The sequence below is a fragment of the Pelodiscus sinensis genome, chromosome 1 (genome assembly GCF_052426305.1).
Source record: "Pelodiscus sinensis isolate ZL-2025 chromosome 1, ASM5242630v1, whole genome shotgun sequence".
In the NCBI taxonomy this organism is placed as follows: domain Eukaryota; kingdom Metazoa; phylum Chordata; order Testudines; family Trionychidae; genus Pelodiscus; species Pelodiscus sinensis.
In genome coordinates, this window is record NC_143052.1 from 346,715,158 (window position 1) to 346,735,999 (window position 20,842).

At 44.7% G+C, this 20,842-nt stretch overlaps 1 protein-coding gene across 2 annotated transcripts in view; it reads left to right on the plus strand.

Annotated features, from left to right (window-relative positions):
- LOC106732314 (disintegrin and metalloproteinase domain-containing protein 20-like) overlaps positions 1–20,842 on the plus strand; it is a 104,419-nt gene that overhangs the window by 66,609 nt on the left and 16,968 nt on the right. For both annotated transcript variants that reach the window (XM_025186913.3, XM_025186920.3), the window contains 4 exons: positions 3,054–3,228; positions 7,828–7,917; positions 11,283–11,475; positions 19,627–19,732. In XM_025186913.3, the coding sequence (XP_025042698.3) occupies positions 3,054–3,228; positions 7,828–7,917; positions 11,283–11,475; positions 19,627–19,732 (564 nt within the window). The remainder of the gene's footprint in view (positions 1–3,053; positions 3,229–7,827; positions 7,918–11,282; positions 11,476–19,626; positions 19,733–20,842) is intronic.

Consider the following 20,842-nt stretch of genomic DNA (forward strand, 5'->3'; position numbering starts at 1 on the left):
CAGTGTATCAGGGGCCGCGCATGCGCGGCGCGCGAGAGAGCCTCCCTCAGTACTATCACGCATGCACGGCCCCCTCCCTTCAGTTCCTTTCTATCACCCCCGGCTTCAGACAAAACTCTCCTGATCTCGCAAAGACTTCTCCTCATACATTATTTTCTTCAAATAGTTGTTTAGAATGATCTTTTCTCCACAGTTCTTGTTAATAATTAGTTATTTCACTTGTTTAGAGTTAGTTTAAAAAAAAACCCACCCGCAGTCTTGAACTGCAGTCTCCAGCCACCCAGCTTTAAAGCTGCAGACTCTGCAAGAACTTAATGCCTGCAGAGGTGGCCCTAGACTAGCTGCTAGCAACTGGCACCCATGCAATCAGCACCCCCACCTCCAAACCGCTCAATGATATTGCACCACCATTTGGTGCCCCATTTAACTTGGCGCCCTAGGTGACCGCCTAGTTCGCCTATATGGACGGGCTACCCCTGAATGCCTGTCTCCCACTGTGCTAACCTGAAAACATGCAAAGACAGAGAGCTGTGACTTAAAACGTCCTTCACTGATAAGGACAAACACCATACTTCTGACCTAGGCTCGGGTCTGAGCAACACACTGAAGAGGCAAACGTCTCCATAGCCATTAAAGGCAGAGGTGAGCTCTGTTCATCAGCAGCCCAGAAAGCCGCAGGCTGAAGGGAGAAAGTCACACTGCTCAGGCAATAGCCACTTGAGCTCGTATGACCGCCCAGGGACTTCCGGTGAGTATAAAAAGGGCAATAAATGTAAAGAAGTCTGCTCTTACTGAGGCAACAGGTCTTCCCGTGCCTGCCTCACACTCCACGCTGTCTAACACATCAGTGCTTGCCCTTTCACGAGCCATAGGAGCTCTTCCCCCTACAGACCAACTGCTGACTGCCGGCACCCCTCTCCTGTTACTAGGGGCAACACCTCAGAGGAGCGCTGCCTCAGCAGCAAGGGCAATTTGTTTACAGTCCACAGAACTATCCACGCTACATATTCCTCTCATTAGCCACAAGGACCCATTCCTTCTTGTCCTATCATCACAAGTTAAGGACAAAAATTTTTCTCTCTTTTCCTTGTGACAACCTTTTAGGTATTTGAAAGTTGTCATTGTGTCCCTACTCAGTCTTCTCTTTTTCAGACTAACCAAACCCCCAATTCTTTCAATAACTAATGCTTATTGGAGAAGATATCCTTTTTTGTAAATTATCTCCCTGAGGAACATAAGAGATTAGTGACTGCTCTTTTGGGAGAAGGGCAAAGTGTCCAAGCATGAGTTAAGGGCAGTGTTTGACTCATCAGATGCTTTGGACCGGGATATAGCCTCAGATATTTCTTTAAGGCTTCACGCCTGGTTGAGATTGGTGGAATTGAGGATGAGTAATGTCCTGAGACAAGAATGAGAATAGAAGATCCTCTATTAAAGAGAGATGGTCTATTTAGTCTAAAGACAGGTGAAATTGTGGACAAAATGCAATCAAACAACCAAAATATTCTCTGTACTGTCTTCATCACAATACTGTCTTCATCAGTTTCCTTTACGATAGAAGGAACGTACAACTTCAGCTTTTTCTGACACCATTCCTGCCCATCCTGAATAATAGCCATTGATGGACCTATCTCCATGAATGTATCTAGTTCTTGTTTGAACCCTGTTAAAGTTCTGGTCTTCATAATATCCTCTGGCAAGGAGTTCCATGAGTTGACTGTGTGTTCTGTGAAGAAATACTTCCTTTTGTTTGTTTTAAACCTGCTACCTATTAATTATATTTGGTGACTCCTAGTTCTTATGTTATGAGAAGGAGTAAATAACTCTTCTTTATTTACTTTCTCCACACCAGTCATGACAGTACAGACTTCTATTATAGCCCCCCCCCCTTAGTCATCTCTTTCAAGCTGAAAAGTCCCAGTTTTACTGATCTCTTCTCATTGGCAGTTGTTCTATACTCCAGACATTTTTTGCCCTTTTCTGAACTTTTTCCAATGCCACAATATCTTTTGGTTTGCTTTTTTAACTGCTGCTGCACATTGAGTGGTTGTTTTCAGAGAATTATCCACAATGACTCCAAGATCTCTCTCTTGAGTGATAACAGTTAATTCAGTCCCCATTGTTTTTTACATATAGTTGGGATTTTGTTTTTCAATATGCAATTTGTTTTGCATTTATCAATATTAAAATTAATCTGATAGCCATTACACGAGGACGTGTTGAGAGCAGAGCTATTAGAGATATTCATTCTCCCTCTCTCTCTCTCTCTCTCTCTCTCTCTCCTTGAATTAGGAACAATACAGGAAGTATCTCATGCGACAAAAGGAGGGGAGATTATTCACAGTGTTCCTGATTCCAAAAAAGGGGAGGAGGGATTGTCCCATCTTGGGTCTCAGAAAATAAAGTTAATTTATAAAAGAAAGTTTCCTTTCACCTGCTGTGACTATCGTCTCTAATCACCTCCCTTTCAGTTCAGGACTGGTCTGCAGCTCTAGCCCTAAAGGACACTGAGGGCGGGTCCCCATCCCAGTCAGGATGGAGGTAATGATCTCTGGGCACAGTCAGCCTCAACCCAGCATACCTGTGAGGCTTGTCAAGCTAGGAAATGGTCAGGTCCTCAAAGGCAACTTTAATTCTCACTGCAAGGAGACTTAATGACAGCTCTGAAACTTTCTTGACCACTTGTGTACAGGTTGCAGAAGCCTCCCAAAGGTCTCCAGAACACTGAGCCCTTGTGCTGGCTCTCCACCTGACTTGACTGGGCTAAGCAGCTCACTGATGTCTTGACTCTTTGGCTGCATGGGATTACCCAGTGGTTAAGGCTGACATACTGGACTTTCTTCAGTAATTCAATCAGAGGCTATGGGTCTATTACAGGGAATGGTGGGTAAGGTTCTATTTCCTGCAGTGTGCAAGAGGTCAGACTATATGGCGCTGATGGCCCTTTCTGACCTTAAAATGTATGAGTCTAACTTCCAGCCACTGGATTTTGATATTCATCTGTCTGACAGATTCAAGTGCTCTTTAATATTATATTTATTCTCTTTATACAGGAGGATACTGTGCACAGAGTTCAGTAACTGCTCTAGAGCAAAATATTATGACATGATAAGAAAACCAGAAAAAACGTGTCTACTTAACATACCAGAAAAGAAAGCATTTGGAGTACAGACATGTGGTAATGGTGTGATAGACGAGGAGGAGGAATGTGACTGTGGCCTGGATGAGGTTAGTAACTGAAGATATTGCTTTAATGCAGGTTTTACAGAAGCATTGTAAGTTTCTTGTGTTTTATCCGACTTCAAAACTTCTCTATAAGAAATGTTGTAGGGAGGTCATTTTGGTTTTATCATAGAAGTGCTGTTCATGGTTCCATTGTTAAGACTGAGTTTAGTTTTGCTCTCAAAGCAAGTATTAGAACATAAAAACGTAAGATTTAAGATACTGAGTCAGACTAACGGTCTTTGTAGCCCAGTGAATGAGCAGAACAGGAATTATTAATGGTCCATTCCCTGTCATCCAGCCCCAACTTTTGGCAGAGATCTAAGGATATTCTGCCATCTTGTCTAATTCTTTTTTTAATCCAGTTATACTTTTGACCTTCACAAAATCCCCTACAAATTCCACAGATTGACTATGCATTGTGTGAACAAGTACTTCTTTGTGTTCTTCTTTGCCTTGTGCACAGTTGGGAGAACATTTTACCGCACCGTTATTTTGAGATAACTAGAGTAATTTCAAAATAACAATGCAAGCTTCTACGCAGACATTCCATTATTTCAAAATAATTTCAAAATAACGGACAGCTTATTCTGAAATCTGTAAACCTCACTCTACGAGGAATAACGTCTATTCTGAAATAGCTATCTTGAAATAAGGCATATGTAGACACTCCACTGCTGCTATTTCAAAATAGCCCCCTCCAGGGCCATTCTAAAGTTATTCCTCCCCAGTGCCTCCTGGGGTTCTAAATCAAATTAGCACATTTACATTTAGGAATCCTGCCTTGGACTAATTTTGAGGCTTCCCTGAATTGTAGACGTGCTATTTCGAAATAAGCTATTTTGGAATAACTATTCTGGAATAGCTTATTTCTAAATAAGCGTGCCATGTAGACGTACCCTTGGTGATACCCATTGGGATGGTTTCAGCATCCTCTGCCATTGGGCTGGATATATGAGGACAGAACTAACCACAGCCCTCCTCGGTTCCTTCTTACTGCCAGTGATGACTGTTGTGTTTCCAGTGGTGCTATCCAAGTTTTTCCAAAACTCATTGCATATACTCTGTTTGCTGTTTATTAGTTAATTAGATATAGTATGTAGACTGCCTTCGTGATAAACTTCAGTTAAGTCCTTTCTGGACCAAATTTTATGATCAGGACTGAGACCAGAGCCATGCCTTGCCCTCTGCGGTTAAAGCCTGCCTGTCACATGTCAGACCGATGCTGGTTGGTAACCTGTACCCCAACTGTCTAAAATGTTTGAGGGAATCCTACATAAGTGACAAGTGTCACATTTGAGGAGGACATAAACCGCCCTCTAAAAAAGTTGGACCAGCAAGGCCTAAGTGTTTCCTTGCGAAGGTAGAATTTCACCCTTCATTGGCACCATAAGACTGAGAACATAGTCCAAGTGGAGAACCATCAATGTAGATGTGCCTCCTGAGGTGGCTTTGGCACCGTTCTCTGTACTGAAGAGGACTCATTCAGCTATAAATAAGGACTCTGTGGGGTGGCATTCCACAGAACATTCATCTGATACAAAGTGGGGTGTTTTTTTCCTTTGGAACCTATGCTGGTGCCATCAAGGCTGACCCCTGAAATTCCTATACAAAGATAACAGACTCAAGAACCAGTTCCAGTACCAATGGTGCTGGAGGTATACACTGCTGCCAGAGAGTTGCTTAACCAGTTGGTATTGATGTCTTCAGCAATGCAGGTGTAGTTCCTACACCAGCTCAACAACAACATGTGGTACTCATGTTGCTTCCAGTATCTAAAAGGCCAGTGTGTTAATAGCCTCACTTCCGCAATCTCTTTGTTCAGCTTACCTATATCCTGTCCACATGGGTTCTCCTCCGCTGCTATAGCGGGACTCTGAGGGGACGTCTATAAAGCACTGTAAACTCAAAATAAGGTATTCAGTTTCCTCTATGCTAATTGCATATCTTATTTAAAATCTATTTCAAAATAGCTTATTTTGAAATTTGGTGTGTCTATGCAGCGCCAAATTTTGAAATAATGTGCTATTTTGAGTCCTCCCTTATCCCACATGCAATGAGGTTTACCAAGATGGTGAAATAGCGTGCCCGTAATTTTATAAAATATTTCTAAATAACAGGAAGCTTGTCTAGATGTGGGGTAGCTATTTTGGGATACCTCCAGTATCCCGAAATAGCCGTGCAGTGTAGCCATACCGAGTCATCTTTGTTGAATTCAGAAATAGCGTCTTTTTTGTCCCATACCACACAGAAAGCACATCCTCTGCCAGAGCTTTGGGGTGCATGGATGTCACAGCAGTATCAATAGTGGCCACATCATAAGGGGTAATGGCCTGTACTAATAGCGTGTCAGGATCCTAACAAGTGCAGTCAAGGTCAAGAGTCATAGCAGGGTCAATCCTGGGGATCAGAGTAGCAGAGGAGTTTGCAGTCAAGTTCCAGACACCAAGGATCAGAGTCTGAGTCAGGTTTCAGGAGGCAAAGTTCAAATCAAGCTGAGAGCAAAGCCAGGAATTCAGGAGCAAAGAGCAGCCATGGAAGCTACAGGAGAGCTACCCTGATGACTGGACACTTCCTGGAATACCCCTTGGGTTTATAGAGGGCAGGGAACCAATCAGAAGTCATGAAATTGCTGCCTGTCAAACCTCTGAGGTGGAACTTCCCCAGCAAGTCCATGGGAAGTGGAGTACAAGCTGTTTACAGGTGCTACTGAATGGCAGCCTGGAGATGCTATGGCTGCCTGGTAGCTCTACAAGCCTGGCTTCTACGTCTGTGGGACCTTTTTATAACACCAGAGTGGGCTTAAAACATTGGTTCTTAACCCTGTTAGCATTTTTAATGAGTCCTCCCATGGCTCTCCCATTGGATTCAGATGTGATTTCTCAGGACCATGGAAGTCATTGAGTCCAGTCTTCTCCTGTAGCAGACAATCCTGTCATATAATCTTATTCAAAAATGTTATCAAGATCCATCCTAAAACTCGTTATTTTGTTAGTCCCCACTACTCGTCTTTGGAGGCTGTTCCAGAATCTCACTCCTCCAATGGTTGGAAGCTTTCTTCTGATTTTCAGCCTAAATTTATTCATTGGCAGTTCATGGCCCTGGGATGGGATGGTTTACTGCCTTTTCATACATGTCCCCAATGTATGGCACAGTTGCTTGGTCCCAGTGTTTAAAACTGGATTTCCTTCATTTATGTTTAATGCCATTATCAGTGTATATATAATGATAGTCTGGAGATAGATTGATGGGATAACCAATTTAACGGAGGCAACTGATGTTCCTCTCCTCTTCTGCTCCTTCCTCTCTACCCCACTATGGCCGCAGACCTGGATCCCAGCAGGAGGGATCAAAAGTATTGTCCCCTTAATACTGCTGCAGACTAGACTACTACCCTGGTACTTCCTGTGAAGATTATTGTGAGTGGAATTCCTCACCCAAAGATGTTGATCAATAAAGGTGAACAACCAAGTCCCATTATGATCATCAGAAAGAGGAAAGCAGTGCCCAGTGTGGACAAAGTTAAATTTTGTGGTGCCCAAAACTGGATTCTGTCCAAAGGAGGTTAACTGTGCATCTGTAAACCTGCTGGACTGTTGAATCCTGACTTCCTGACTGCTGCCCTGGGAACTTTGCATACAGCTATACTGCTCCCCACCTCAGCAAGTTGGGTACTTTACAAATGTCGTCTTGTGATCTACTTAAAGACACGCGTATTTATTCACACATTTATATTACAATTCTTGGCTGCCTTTATATAACTGCCATGAATACCAGGAACTCATCCAGCTGCTGTTCCCAACCCTTCTCTTTCTCTACCAGCAACCCCAGATGCTCATGGGAAGACATCCTTTAGTTTGGATACAAATAACTCATCTGAAGTCTTCCAGGAGTTCCTCCAGATAGATCAGATCCGGCCCACCTAGGTCTTTGATCTGGCCCGCGAGGCAGTTTCAGGCCCTACCCCCTAGTTCCTTGCCTCAGAGCAGGAGACGGGGCAAGCCCTTCAAAATGCTTCTGCATCTTCCCTGTGGCTTGCCTAGCAGCTGCGGGTAAGGTACAAGCCCTTTAAATAGAAACAGCTGAAAGGGCTGGCATCTCTGGCTCCCTAGCAACTGGAGAGGCAGGAAGCTGAGAGCCCTCTCAGCTGTTACTATTTAAAGGGCTCTCTTGTTTCCCAAGGCTGTTAGGCAATGCATTGCCTAGCAGCCCTAGGGGAGGCACAAGCCCTTTGAAATAGAAGCACTTAAAAGGGCTTGAGTCTAACTCCCTAGCAACAGTGTTAGAGGCTGGGGGAGCTGGAGTACACTTTGGCAGCTGAATGCTTCTTTAGTGTTGTGGTGAATCTGCCTTTAAGGTTTATATAAAATAAAACTATTGAAGGTTGTTTGCATGTACCTGTATTTTCAAATAATTAGAAATATTACATCAGTTGATGGTATTAATGTGACACCCATCCCAATAGAATCTGAACAACTCACAATCTTTTACTAAGAAATAGCATTAATAACATTTAATAAAACAATAAACTATAAGAGCCATGGTATGACAGGAAAACTCTGCAGTGGATTGTTATAGTGAGGCTATTTTATTTTGTATTTTAAGGTGTGCCAACAGAATGGTTGTTGCCTGGCCAATTGTACAGTAAAGCCTGGTGCGGACTGTATGTCTGGACTTTGCTGTGAAAACTGTGAGGTGAGATAAATGTGCAGAGTTAGTTATGTACTTTATGGTAAACAGAGCATTTAACTAATTTTTAAGAATACCATTAGCCAATTGCAATGGTTTGTTTTCAGTATTTCTTTCTCAGGCATTGGGTCTGCTAACATCATATATATAGACTGGGATCTCTTTACTCTTTACATCATCTGCAGAAAAATCTGCCAGTGCAGTGCATAGCTCAGAGTCCTATGTGACTTCAAAACATCCCCTCGTTAATGTATTTTTCCAGTATTTACTTCCTACACATATTCCTTTTTGCCTCCTATTGTCCTTCTCTTCTTTTCTCATTCCTGCCTTTCCACCATAGCATGAAGCTCTTTATCTCCAAAACTGCATGTGCCTGGGAACTATGAAGATGGTCAATACCAAGATGAAAAAAGAGCCCACTCCAGTTCCAAATTTAGAAGAAAATAATTTCCACTCCCACTCTCTCTGCATGTTTCTCAGAGATTCCTCAGTTCAGCTGGACTCCTTGGGGCTACCCAGACCTTCCACTCAATAACCATCAATAAAGGATCCCTCAGTCAAGAATCAAGGCACCTTCTCTAGACCCCAAGAAAGCCTGCATCAGTAACAGAGAGTTCTTGTGCTATCACTAATGCAGGAAGCGTGGTTCCCACCGCGGCCAGCACAGGCACAGAAAGTGGTTCAACCCACCCTAGTGTTCAGTGTCTCAGCTAATGAAGACAAACAAGACTCAGCAGAGAGGTTCCGGAGACTGAAGAAACTATATTAATTTTCTCCATCCCAGTATCCTTCCATCTTCTTCATGGGTAGGAGTCACATAAAACCAGTACTCCTACACACACTTCACATCTCTCACCCTAGCCACTCAGGGATACTGGACAAAAGTTCTGAAAGATTTTTTCTAGTAGATGATGTGTAGTGGTAGGCACACAGGCCGACTTTCTTCCCCTCCAGTCCCTAGTTATTCAACCAAGAAAAGTATTTGCTGCAAGCCTTCATTTACCTAAATATTCATAAGCTTCAGAGGGGTAGCCGAGTTTAAGTTTTTCTAAATATTCATGAAATTCTCTAGAACTGACAAGAGGTTGCATCTAGACCCTCTTAAGGCCAACAAAGAGACTTTAACACCAGATTACAGAGGGAGACCTCAGAACTTTTATTTATGCTAAAATTCTACATGTTGGGAATGGGCCTTAATTGAGATGATAATTATCTTACACATTACAAAGACAGCCTCCCCAACTTAAACCTGTCCAACACATTATCAATAAACTACAGCTTATATTGGAACAGGATACCATACTCAAAGAGGATCTGGGAGACAGACCCATAATCTCCTATAGACAACCACCTAACCTCAAGATGATTCTTACCAACCACCACAGGACATACCACACTAATACCAACCCTGGTACCTTCCCTTGCAACAAACCCCGTTGCCAGCTTTGTCCACATATTCACTCTGCTGATACCATTATTGGACCTAACCAAGTGAGTTATAAGATCAAGAACACATATTCCTGCGCATCCAGAAATATAATCTATGCTATCATGTGCCGAAAGTGTCCGTCTGCTATGTACATTGGACAAACGTCTCAGACACTTCGCCAAAGGATTAATGCCCACAAAACAGATATCAGACAAGATCACAAAGAGAAAACAGTTTCTTGCCATTTTAACCAGAAAGGACACTCTCTAAATGACTTAGCCACCTGCATTCTGCTACAAAGACCCTTTACATCTGCACTTGAAAGGGAATCCTCTGAACTGTCATTCATGTTAAAATTCGACACTTTCCAACAAGGACTTAACAAACATTTGAACTATCTCACCCATTACCAAGATAGTTTCCCCAATTATCACCTCTAATACCATTAACTCACAAACATCCCACTCTCCCTACCTCTAATATCATCAATTCACAGACACTTACCTTCCTTCCTCTCCCCCCCCCTGCATCCTCCTCCTGTTCTGCAATGTGATTTGTCCTTTTCATATTTGTTCATTTTTTTAATTGTATCCTTTGGTATATATGGTTGTGACTACTTTCTTCCACTATTTGATCTGAGGAAGTGGGTCTGGCCCACGAAAGCTCATCATCTAATAAACCATCTTGTTAGTCTTTAAAGTGCTACATTGTCCTGCATTTTCCCCACCTTTTGATATTCGTAGTGACCCCAGATTAGCCACTTAATTGTAAGCAATTTCCTCTTTCCTTGTCTCTTCTCCCCCCCCCCCCCTCGCTTCCACCTTTTGCTCTATGTAGCTGATATGCCAGTTTATAATTTTTTTACTTTTTTCATTGTATCCCTGCTATATAATGGTCATGCCAATTCGCTTCAGAATATGATCTGAAGAACTGGGTCTACCCCACGAAAGCTCATTACCTAATAAACTATCTTGTTAGTCTTCAAAGTGCTGCATGACACTTTTTTTGTTTTACCAAGATCAGACTAACATGGCTACTTCTCTGTTACGTTGCTCTTTTTCAGTTATTCAGACCCATCACCAAAAAAGCATTAAAATCTTACTGAATATTACCCAGGAAAGGCCATCACCATTGCCTGACTCCTCAGTTTCTACTCACTGTTTATCCCTCCTTTAAGAAAGTAGATGTCATGACACAGATTTCTCGGACCTGGATTAGTCACAGAGAACAGTGAGAATGGGAGACAGAGCATGTGAGATGACTAGAGGCAGCGGTACCAAGCTACAGCTCTTCTGATGAGGTCAAGGCTCTAAAACCAAGACTTGAGGTGGGAGTGGTAACCTTCAGCAACCTGAATCATTCATATTGATGCCCAGATAGACAGGCTCAGCAAATCCAGTCCTTCAGAAGAGAAAGATTTAAGCCTTCAGTTTCTTTTCTATGAGATACTGGATCTGCTGATCCGACCCTCATTTATGCTAGACATTCTAGTGCTGTAAACTACTGGCTGAGTCCCTACCCCACTTATCCATTACTTCCAGCATCTGTGCAATGTGAGTGATGTGACCCCAGGCCTCAGCAGACTCAACATGAGAGAGAAAATGAATAGGTAAGCAATAATCAATATGTCCTTTGATCATTGATAGTGATTAAAAGTATTAAGAGCATTAATCATTATTTTGGAATGGAAAAGAGTTACAATTGTTTTAAATATTAAAACTGGAATTTGCTCTAATATATGTCAACACAAGGCCAAGAAAGTGATTCTACTTAATGTATTTATTTTACATCTTCCTTTTACCTGATCTGTGTTAAAATAAATGGCTAAGTAACTATAGGATAGATGTCAGGGAATTGCTAAAACGACATTTTAATGACAGCCTGTGGGATAGGCTTCCTGAGAGAAATCACCTTCAGGTCTTTGTATTATTACTTTTAACAGTTTCGTAGAGAAGGAAAAGTATGCAGAAAAAGAATTAGTGAGTGTGATCTCCCTGAGTACTGCAATGGGACTTCAGAATGGTGCCCAAGTGATGTGTTTAAGCAAGATGGAACGCCGTGTGGTAACAATGTCTATTGTTTCCAAGGGAGATGCCCCAGCCTGGAGAGACAGTGCAAAGCTATATTCGGCAAAGGCAAGATTTCCTTGATTGTATATCTAATATATAAAGGATAATGTTTGTAAGTTTGTGCGCTAATAAATTGGACACTATAAGAGCTATGAGAACCAAACTTTGCATGGGATAACCTTTCCTCCAGGAGAAGGTTTGAAGGTACTTTTGGACCCGATCGGACCTGAGCTCAAGCTGTAAAAATCAAAAAGTAACCCGCCACGCTGAGCTGTATGGGCCACCCTGCCGCCTGCAGCCCCCAGCGCTGTCCGGGACTTGCCCCCTCCTACCCGCGAGGTTACATAAGTGACCCTCTTCATCCTCCCGACCCATGCCGGCATGCAGTTCCCTGACCCCCATGCGCACAACAGCTTGGGCACCCACCTTGCCCCCCGCGGCACCTGGAGCCCCAGGCGCGAGCTGGGGTGCCCCTCTCGCATGTAACCTCCCCTCCACCCAGTATCGCACCCCGCCTCTTGGGATGATGTGGACCTATATTTTAACCCCTATAGAAATCAGTGCAACTTTTTTACCATTCAAAAAGAGATAATAGACTTGTGTTTTTCTACATTTTGTTCCTCTTGTTTCCCGAGCAACGCTGGGTAACTCCAGCTAGTAAAAACATAAAGTAGCGCCATTTAACTCTTCAGAAACTAGCCACTTAAATGACAGCCAACAGAGGACTGGCTAATTCTCCTTTTGGGTAGGAGTCTCTGCCATAGAGGAAGGGAGAGCTTGTATGACTTCTGGAAGGTGATGTCAAGTTTCCTGTCTGCAGAGTCTTGACTGACACTGCCTACCCTCTTCTGGGAAACTACCCTTCTCTTTGAACTTCTCCTGTCTAATTGGTGGATCTTGAACATCAGCCCTCCATGTTATTCTATAGCACCAATCATTGTAATATTGGATGACCAGATAGCAAGTGTACAAAATCAGGAGAGAAGGTGAGGGGTAATATGTTCCTATATAAGACAAAGGCCCAAATATCAGGACTGGCCCAATACAATCTGGATTTCTGGTCACTCAACTGTAATACCTAAACATCCATGATGTGTCTGCTGTTAGATCCTACACATTCTCTCAGTCAAGGAAGTAATAGAAGTTGGGAGTGGCTCCTTGATAGAAAGGCAACTGGCATTTGGAAATAGGTGGTTTGGAGATGCTTGCGTAAGTGGGAAGTTGGCTACAAAAGGTGCTACATTTTGGAGCATACGTGATAGGCTGCTGAGATACCCAGAGAGTATGTACATCACCATCAATACCTACCTTGGTCCAACAGGCTAATATTATAAGTAGTAGTAAAATCCCCAGTTTCTATGTGTTTACTTTGTTTACAATGAAACTTGGTGTTCTTTCACTATTTTTACTGTGCAGCATATAAATATGTAGTACATACAAATTATCATATGGCAAATAGCTTTTCACTTTTAGACAAATCAAGTTTTCATTTCAGTTACATTTTTAAGCACAATATAACTTTAGTTATAGATTGCATTTATGCAATCTCCGGCATGAGAATGCTGGAATATTTTGCAACTGATTCCTTTCAGGTGCCCCCTGCTGTGCTGTGCTAAGTTTGCTTGTAATAATGCAAATCACGTCATGACCCAGCATATCATATTCTTTGGCCACAGTGTAGCACTGGGATTTCATATTCACTTTTTCTATGGTACAGCACATTCTTTGCAAACTATAACCAAGGCAGTTTGAATGGCATGCTTTACATTTATTCCTTTCATATCGATCCGTGGGGTTTTAACATGGAGCTCAGTGCATGTATATCCAAAACACCATTCTTTGGACTTAGCACCCAAATCAGATGCACAATTTGGCAGGGAAGTACTTCAATCCCTCTTTAATTAGGATCCACTATTGTCTAAAGGGAGTTGACTGTCCCTAGACTGAGAATATGTACAGGTGGTCAGTGAAGAAATGGGAGCTTCTCCTTTATGACCAATAAAACCAACAAGGAGTCCTGTGGCACCTTACAGACTAACAGATTTATTGGAGCATAAACTTTCGTGGGCAAAGACCCACTTTGTCAGATGCATGTAATGGAAATTCCAGAGGAAGGTAGAAATATACAGACATAAGAAAAGATTCTTCTTCGAGAGGCCCTGTGGGTGCTCCACTCTAGGGGTACGTCTAGACTACAGGGTTTTGTCGACAAAAGTCCACTTTTGTCGACAAAACTAAACCTGCGTCTATACTACCGCTGAGTTCTGTCGACATAACGTCGACAGAACTCAGCAGTTTTGTCAATGCTGGTAAACCTCATTTTACGAGGCATAACGCCTTTTGTCAACAGAGTTCTGTTGACAGAAGGTGTTATTGCATCTAGGGTTGTTTCTAGACTACAGGGTTTTGTCGACAAAGCAACTTGCTTTGTCAACAGAACTGAATGTAGTCTAGACGCTCTTTGTCGACAGAAGCTTTGTCGACAGTATCTGTCGACAAAACTTCTGTCGACAAAAGCCTGTAGTCTAGACGTACCCTAGGTGTCGGGTCCATCCCGGCGCCGCTGGTTGGAAGATTTCAAAGCCATCTTCGGCCGGCCTGCACATGCCCCGTGTGGCACGCAGCTTTCGCGCCTTTCCTAACGAGCGCAGACCGCCCCCCCCCGCCAGTTCCTCTCAACCGTCCTCAGTTGCTGGCGGATCTTTGTGATCTCTCCTCAGACACAGAGCAATCCTGTAAAGAAAGTTGTAAAAAAAGTTAATATTTGTTCAGTAGTTAGTTTCTTGTTAGGTAGGTAGGTAGTGTTTAAAAAAAAAAAGATCGTTCTAGTCAGTTTCTGCCAGTCCAGCAGATCTCATTAGTTTCACCATGCCTGGGACACCGGATTCAAGAGGTGTACACAGTGCAAAGAGGCAATGCCAGCCTGAGATGGACATGCCGTTTGTGTCCGCTGCTTAGGGGAGTCCCATGTTCCCCAAAAATGTGTTCACTGTTTAAAAGTTGACTCCTCGAGCACATAGGGACAGGGATCTACGGCTCAAACTGCTTCTCTGCGATAAGGCTCTTCATCCTTTATAGATCTCCCACCAGGAGCCATTAACCACTCCCAAGAGAAGAGCATTATCTCCAGGAGTGCTAAAAGCAAAAAAGAAAAGGGCTTCTCCTGCCCGCTCCCTCCCCGTGGTCCCCCTGCCACGTGTGTGTCAGGACAAGACGGGCACAACAGCAGTCAGTCGGCTGGCATCCAAATCAATTTCCTGACCTGCGGCAGGATCATTTAAGCAGCGCACAGCTTTGGCTCCTCCATCAGCTTCCCCTACTTACAGGGAGCATAAGCGGACCAGAACCCCTTCGGGGGATAAACTGGCCGCAACACAAACGCCAGCAACGATGCCTCCTGAGACGGCACCATGCCTGCAGCAGTGGGACTTGCCAGGATTGGCACCGGAGTCCGCACCGGTGGCGGCACCTCCTACGCCTCCGCAGGAGCGAGCATCGGCCGCTCAGGAGAAGAGGCAGCAGCACCGGGAGACCCCAGTTCAGCGCGCTGCAGAAGTGGGTGCCGGCAGGACAGTTGACACCACCAGATGACAGCTCTTCCGTGGCACCTCTGGTGCCGCATGATCTAACTCGCTCGGTGCCAAGAGCTTCTCATTCCTCCCAGTCATCGGCACCGAGACCGCACACAGCCTCTCTATCTTTCCTGCATTCTCAGCCTGTGCTTGGGGAAGGTAACCATGGCAACTCAGCAGGAGACCTCTCAGCTGCACCTGAACATCTCTCAGCTGTTCCTACTAAAGCAGCTAAAAAGTCAGCCCCTAAAAAGCAATCACTGTCTCCTTCACCTGTTTTTTCACCTGAACCTTCCCTGCCTACATATCATTCAGAGAGGGGGGCTTATTCTTCTACATATAGGAAGTCACATCGATGCTCCTGCTTGAGTTATTCCTATAGATAAGGACAAGTATCTCCACGCAGATCTCGCCCTCCAATGTACTTTCCCAGATCATACCAGAGCAGACATGGGAGCAGATACTCATCAAGAAGGTCATCATCTGGTTACAATTATTGCTGTCACAGGAGTTATCATGCCCCTATGAGGAAGAGCAGATCACAGTCCCATTCCCACTCTTGTTGCTGCCATTTGTCTTGCTACAGATAGCCTTCACCACCTGCTTCCGCATATCAAAAACCTCAGTCACCAAGACCGCCCCCTCCCGCAGCCCCCTCAGTATCAATCCTTTCTGACCCTGAAGAGGGTCAAATCTCGGATACTGACGAGCACATACCTGCAGCTTCCCCTGGGGATGTCCAATCGTCCTCCCCCGATGATGCGATTTTCGTAGCAGACTCCTCACCACCGGATGATGCCCGGGAATTTCAGGACTTCTTCAAGAGGGCAGCATAATTGCAGGAGGTTCAATTAGCGGACGTGCAGGCTAAGCAGCACAAGTTGTGGAAGAATTTGCACCCTAGGCAACAGTCTAGAGCATTACCACTAGATGAGGCAATTTTGGAGTCGGCTTCAGAAATCTGGAACATATCGGCTTCAGTTACCCCATCATGTAAGAGAGCTGAGAAAAGATACTTCATAGCAGCAAAAGGTGCGGAGTTCCTGTTTACCCACCCCCAGCCCAATTCATTGGTGGTGGATGCGGCCTTGCAAAGAGCCCACAGGTCAGGAATTCAGCAGCTGACAAGGATGTGAAAAAGCTGGACATTTTTGGATGGAAAGTGTATTCATCCTCTACTCTTTTCCTACGTATTGCAAATTATGCAGCACTCCTATCTAATCATAGCTTTGATAACATCGCGATATTAACTGATATCGCTCAACGAATTTCCGAGACCGATAGGGTACTCCTCCAAGAAATAATTCAGGAGGGTTATGCATGTGCCAGAGCAGGTCTGCAGGTTGCCAGCGACATGGCTGACACAGTGGTGCGAACAGTAGCTACAGCAGTATCCATGAGAAGGGCTTCATGGCTAACAACAGCTGTGGTACCCAGAGAGCTACAATCCAAGGTGGAGGATCTCCCATTCGATAGTATCAAGCTCTTCGCAGAAAAAACAGATGACATGCTCCACACGGGGAAGGACTCATGAACCACCCTACGCACACTTGGAATGTACGTTCCACCTTTCTGCCGTAGACGTTACTTTCCATTTCAAAGGCGCTACGACTATCAATTTCGTAAACAGCAAAACTGTCCTTATGACCAAGGTCGTTCCAAGCAGAGGCTGCAACGCAGATGTCCTCAGATGTCTAGAGCAAACAATACCAGGACACCGAAACAGCAAGTTTGACTCCCCTGTCGAGGGCACGCTGAACACCCCTGTTGTTGTCACAGATGTCAAACCCACATTTCATCACAGACTGCGACCCTATTACCACCAATGGGTTGCCATAACATCAGACAGATGGGTATTGGAAGGGATAAGATCCGGTCTCACCATACCATTCACATCCCTTCCCCCTACCACCCTACCATCCCCATCCTTTTTCAGGGACCCATCTCACAAAGACCTTCTGCGGCAAGATTATCGCCTATTATCCATCGGAGCAATAGAAAAGGTCCCAGATCGCTTCAAAGGAATAGGGTTCTATTTGCGTTACTTCCTAACACAAAAGAAAATGGGGGGATGGAGACCCATTCTGGATCTGCACCAGTTGAATTGCTACCTTCGGAAACAGCGATTCAAAATGTAACTCTCACTACAATCATCCCAGCTCTGGACAACAACGATTGGTTCGCGGCCCTCGACCTACAAGACGCTTACTTTCACATAGCAATACATCCTGCACACAGACAGTTCCTGCACTTTGTCATAAACGACGAGCATTTTCAATATCGCGTCCTCCCGTTCAGACTGGCCTCACCTCCAAGGGTATTTTCGAAGATCCTCGCCATTGTTGCTGCACATCTCCGGCGACTTCGAGTCATTATATTTCCTTATCTAGACGATTGTTTGATAAAAGGCACGTCTCGGGAAGAAACGACTCTCATGCTCACAACAGTCAGACGAGTGTTCAATTCTCTTGGGCTGATTGTAAACGAGCAAAAATCGACCTTGATGCCAATGCAGAACATACAGTTTATAGGAGCAGTTCTCGACTCAGATATGGTAAGAGCGTACTTACCGATGGACAGATTCCAGGCAATAAAAGACCTGGTCAGTCTACTCAGCAAGGCCCCAACAGCCTCAGTATATACCTGTCTGCATCTCCTTGGCCACATGGCCACAGCCATGTTTGTTGTCCTCTACGCATGCCTCCATCTGAGAAATCTACAACACTGGCTGTCAACTGTGTACATCCCTGGGAGACACAACATCCAGAAGCAAGTTTCACCTCCACTCCATGCCCACGTGTCTCTGCGGTGGTGGACCAAAGCATCAAACATCTTGACGGGAATGCCTTTTCACAGACCGAACCCATCCATGCAGCTAATGTCAGATGCTTCCCTCATCGGATGGGATGCTCACGTGGGTGACGAATGCATACAGGGATGCTGGTCTCCCGCTGAGAGATGTCTACACATCAACAGACTGGAATTGCAGGCCATATTTCCAGCATGCAAGCGCTTCCTTCCTCATCTGAGAGACAAAACAGTCAGAGTGCTCACAGACAACGTGGCAGCAATGTATTATATAAACAGACAAAGCGGGGCAAGATCACGCTTCCTATGCACAGAAGCAATATGGTGCTGGAATTGGTGCATAAAGAACAATATCACCATAACAGCATCATACTTACCTGGCACAGCCAATGTTATTGCCGACTCCCTAAGCAGTCGTTTCCCCGTAGACCATGAGTGGACGATAAGGCAGGATGTGCTCAATGTATAGCTAAGTTTATCTCCCTCAATGTATAGCTAAGTTTATCTCCCTCTTCATAACCACGTACCACTCTATTCGAAACAGACCATTGCCCTTTCAACCACGAGCACATTCGACTAGGGCAGTGGCAACATCTACGTCCTTTGCTAGGAGGGTTCCTCTAGCGGATATTTGTAGGGCAGCTACATGGGCTTCAAGCACTTCGTTCATGACACACTATGCTATAGTACAGAGATGGGCATCAGACCATGCGGTGGCTTCTGCAGTCCTATCTTCTACAAGCATTAATTGACCCGGAGCACTGGTGTTCCGGTTACTGTTATACAGTCACCTAGAGTGGAGCACCCATGGGGCCACTCGAAGAAAAAGAACTAGTTACTCACCTTGTGTAGTAACGATGGTTCTTCGAGATGTGCCCTGTGGGTGCTCCATGACCTGCCCTCCTCCCTGCTCCGGGTCTCTCTTTTGATTTATCGTTTCAGGGACCGAGCGGTGAAAGGAACTGGCGGGGGTGCGAGACCGATCTGCGATAGTTAGGAAATGCGCGAAAGCCACGCACCACAGGGGTCATGCGCAGGCCGGCCAAAGATGGCTTTGAAGTCTTCCGACCAGCGGCGCTGGGATGGACCTGACACCTAGAGTAGAGTACCCACGAGTTGCTTTTGCAGATTCAGACTAACACAGCTATCCCTCTGATTTGTGACCAGTGTTTCTCAAGAGGGACTTTTCATATTCACGCTCCTAATCCCCCCATCTCCTCCTCCGAGTCCTAAAGACATCCTGGATTTGGAGGAGGCAGCAGAAAGCACTGAGTGGATGGAGCACCATGTCCCCTTTTATAGTACTACCCTCAGAACATTCAGGAAGAATGAAGGCTGGCATAGGCATGTGTGAGTGCTCCAAAAGGCACCACGATGCAAAGGTTCCACAATCACTGCTGTACCAGATATGCCTCCCATTGCATGTGATTATGCAGAGTCCTCACAGAGAACTTGGGTCAGAGATGAGAAACCTCCATTTCCTCAAACCATTGAAATGAATGGAGGAGTTAGTACAATGCTTATGCTCTCGCCACGCTTTAGGAGATAAGGATGGAAAGCTGACTAGTGAGAATCCCGAGATAAGGTGGCGTCTGAAGGGAATTATTATGGGAAGGAGAATAATTGTTTATTGTTATTATATGTAACGGGAAAATATATATATTGGCTTTAATTGTTTTGTTTTTTGAAGGTCTGCCTCACAGTCCCTTCCCTTGCAATTGCTCGAAACTGCCTCTGGCTACTTGTTGCTAACAAACACAGAGTGAGGACCTGTTTTTTCCACATTTATTTCTGACTTGTCATTTAACTTGTGCCTTCCCCTCTTCTATGCTTGCAGCAGCACAACTGGCCCCACTGACTTGTTACAAAGCAGTGAACACTAAAGGTGACCGGTGTGGCAACTGTGGTGGGGATGGACTTGCCTACAAAAAGTGCCAAGTCAAGTAAGTTGTTTTTCTTGATCAATATGTTCTAATGAAAAATGTACTCAGGAGAAATCCCTGTCAACAAAAGTCCTAATTTCAAGTAGTAGTGTAGAAGAATAAATCATAGACAATTGAGAAGAGATTCAGCTGCATTTTATTGGTGGTTCAGTTTATTTAAGCATTTTAGTTTTCACTCCTAGTAGGTTTGAGGGGGTGCTTTAGTTTTTGAAAGGTATTTCTACAACGTGCCAACCTAGGCAATGGCTGTCATAACTCTTGTGCTTTCATTCAGCCTCAGGAGCTGGTTGAAAAAATGAGTCAGTGGTCTCATCAGCTCTTCTGTTTTATGTGACTGGATTTGCAGGTGATTAGAGGTTACTTGCTTGTAGATCATGAATCTTAGATATTGCTTGTTGCTGGACTCCTGACCCTAAGTGGCTGTTGGGATAATGAAGGAAGCACCGGCCTTTTAGTCAGACAACAGCATTGCATAACCAGAGCCCTGCAGCCAACCACCATAGTTGCAACCACTGCAGGCAAGCAAGTAAGCCATGGCCAGTTCTGCCAACATGTGAGCAGCAAGCCTTCTTCCATTCCATTGAAGATCGTAGGCCAGGCATGTCCAAAGTCCGGCCCGCGGGCCAATTGCGGCCCGTGTTCTGGTTTAATACGGCCCCACAGGTAATTTGGCAATATCTATCTTTTATGGCCCCCAACGAATCCCCAAGCGCTGCTCAGGACTAAGGATGAGCTCGGGTGTGTTCGCAGCTCCATGTACCCGAACCCGCCGGGAAGCTGACAGCGCGCAGCGCTAATCACAGGTACTGAGACATTTTCCCAGTCCACAGCTGCAGAGATCGGGAAATGTCTCAGTACCTGTGATTGGCGCTGCGTGCTGTCAGCTTCCTGGCGGGCTCGGGCACGTGGAGCTGTGAACACACCCAAGCTCATCCTTAGACTCTTCACCACACACAACCCCAAAGGCAAGAGAATTCTTGTTGGGCAGTGTATTAGTGCTCGGACGAACACACTTAGACCAAAACCTCTGGCACTGCACTCACATGATCCCTTCCCCTTCTGGTCAATTTCAAAAAATGGCGACTGTAAATAAGAGAAGGAAAGTTGACA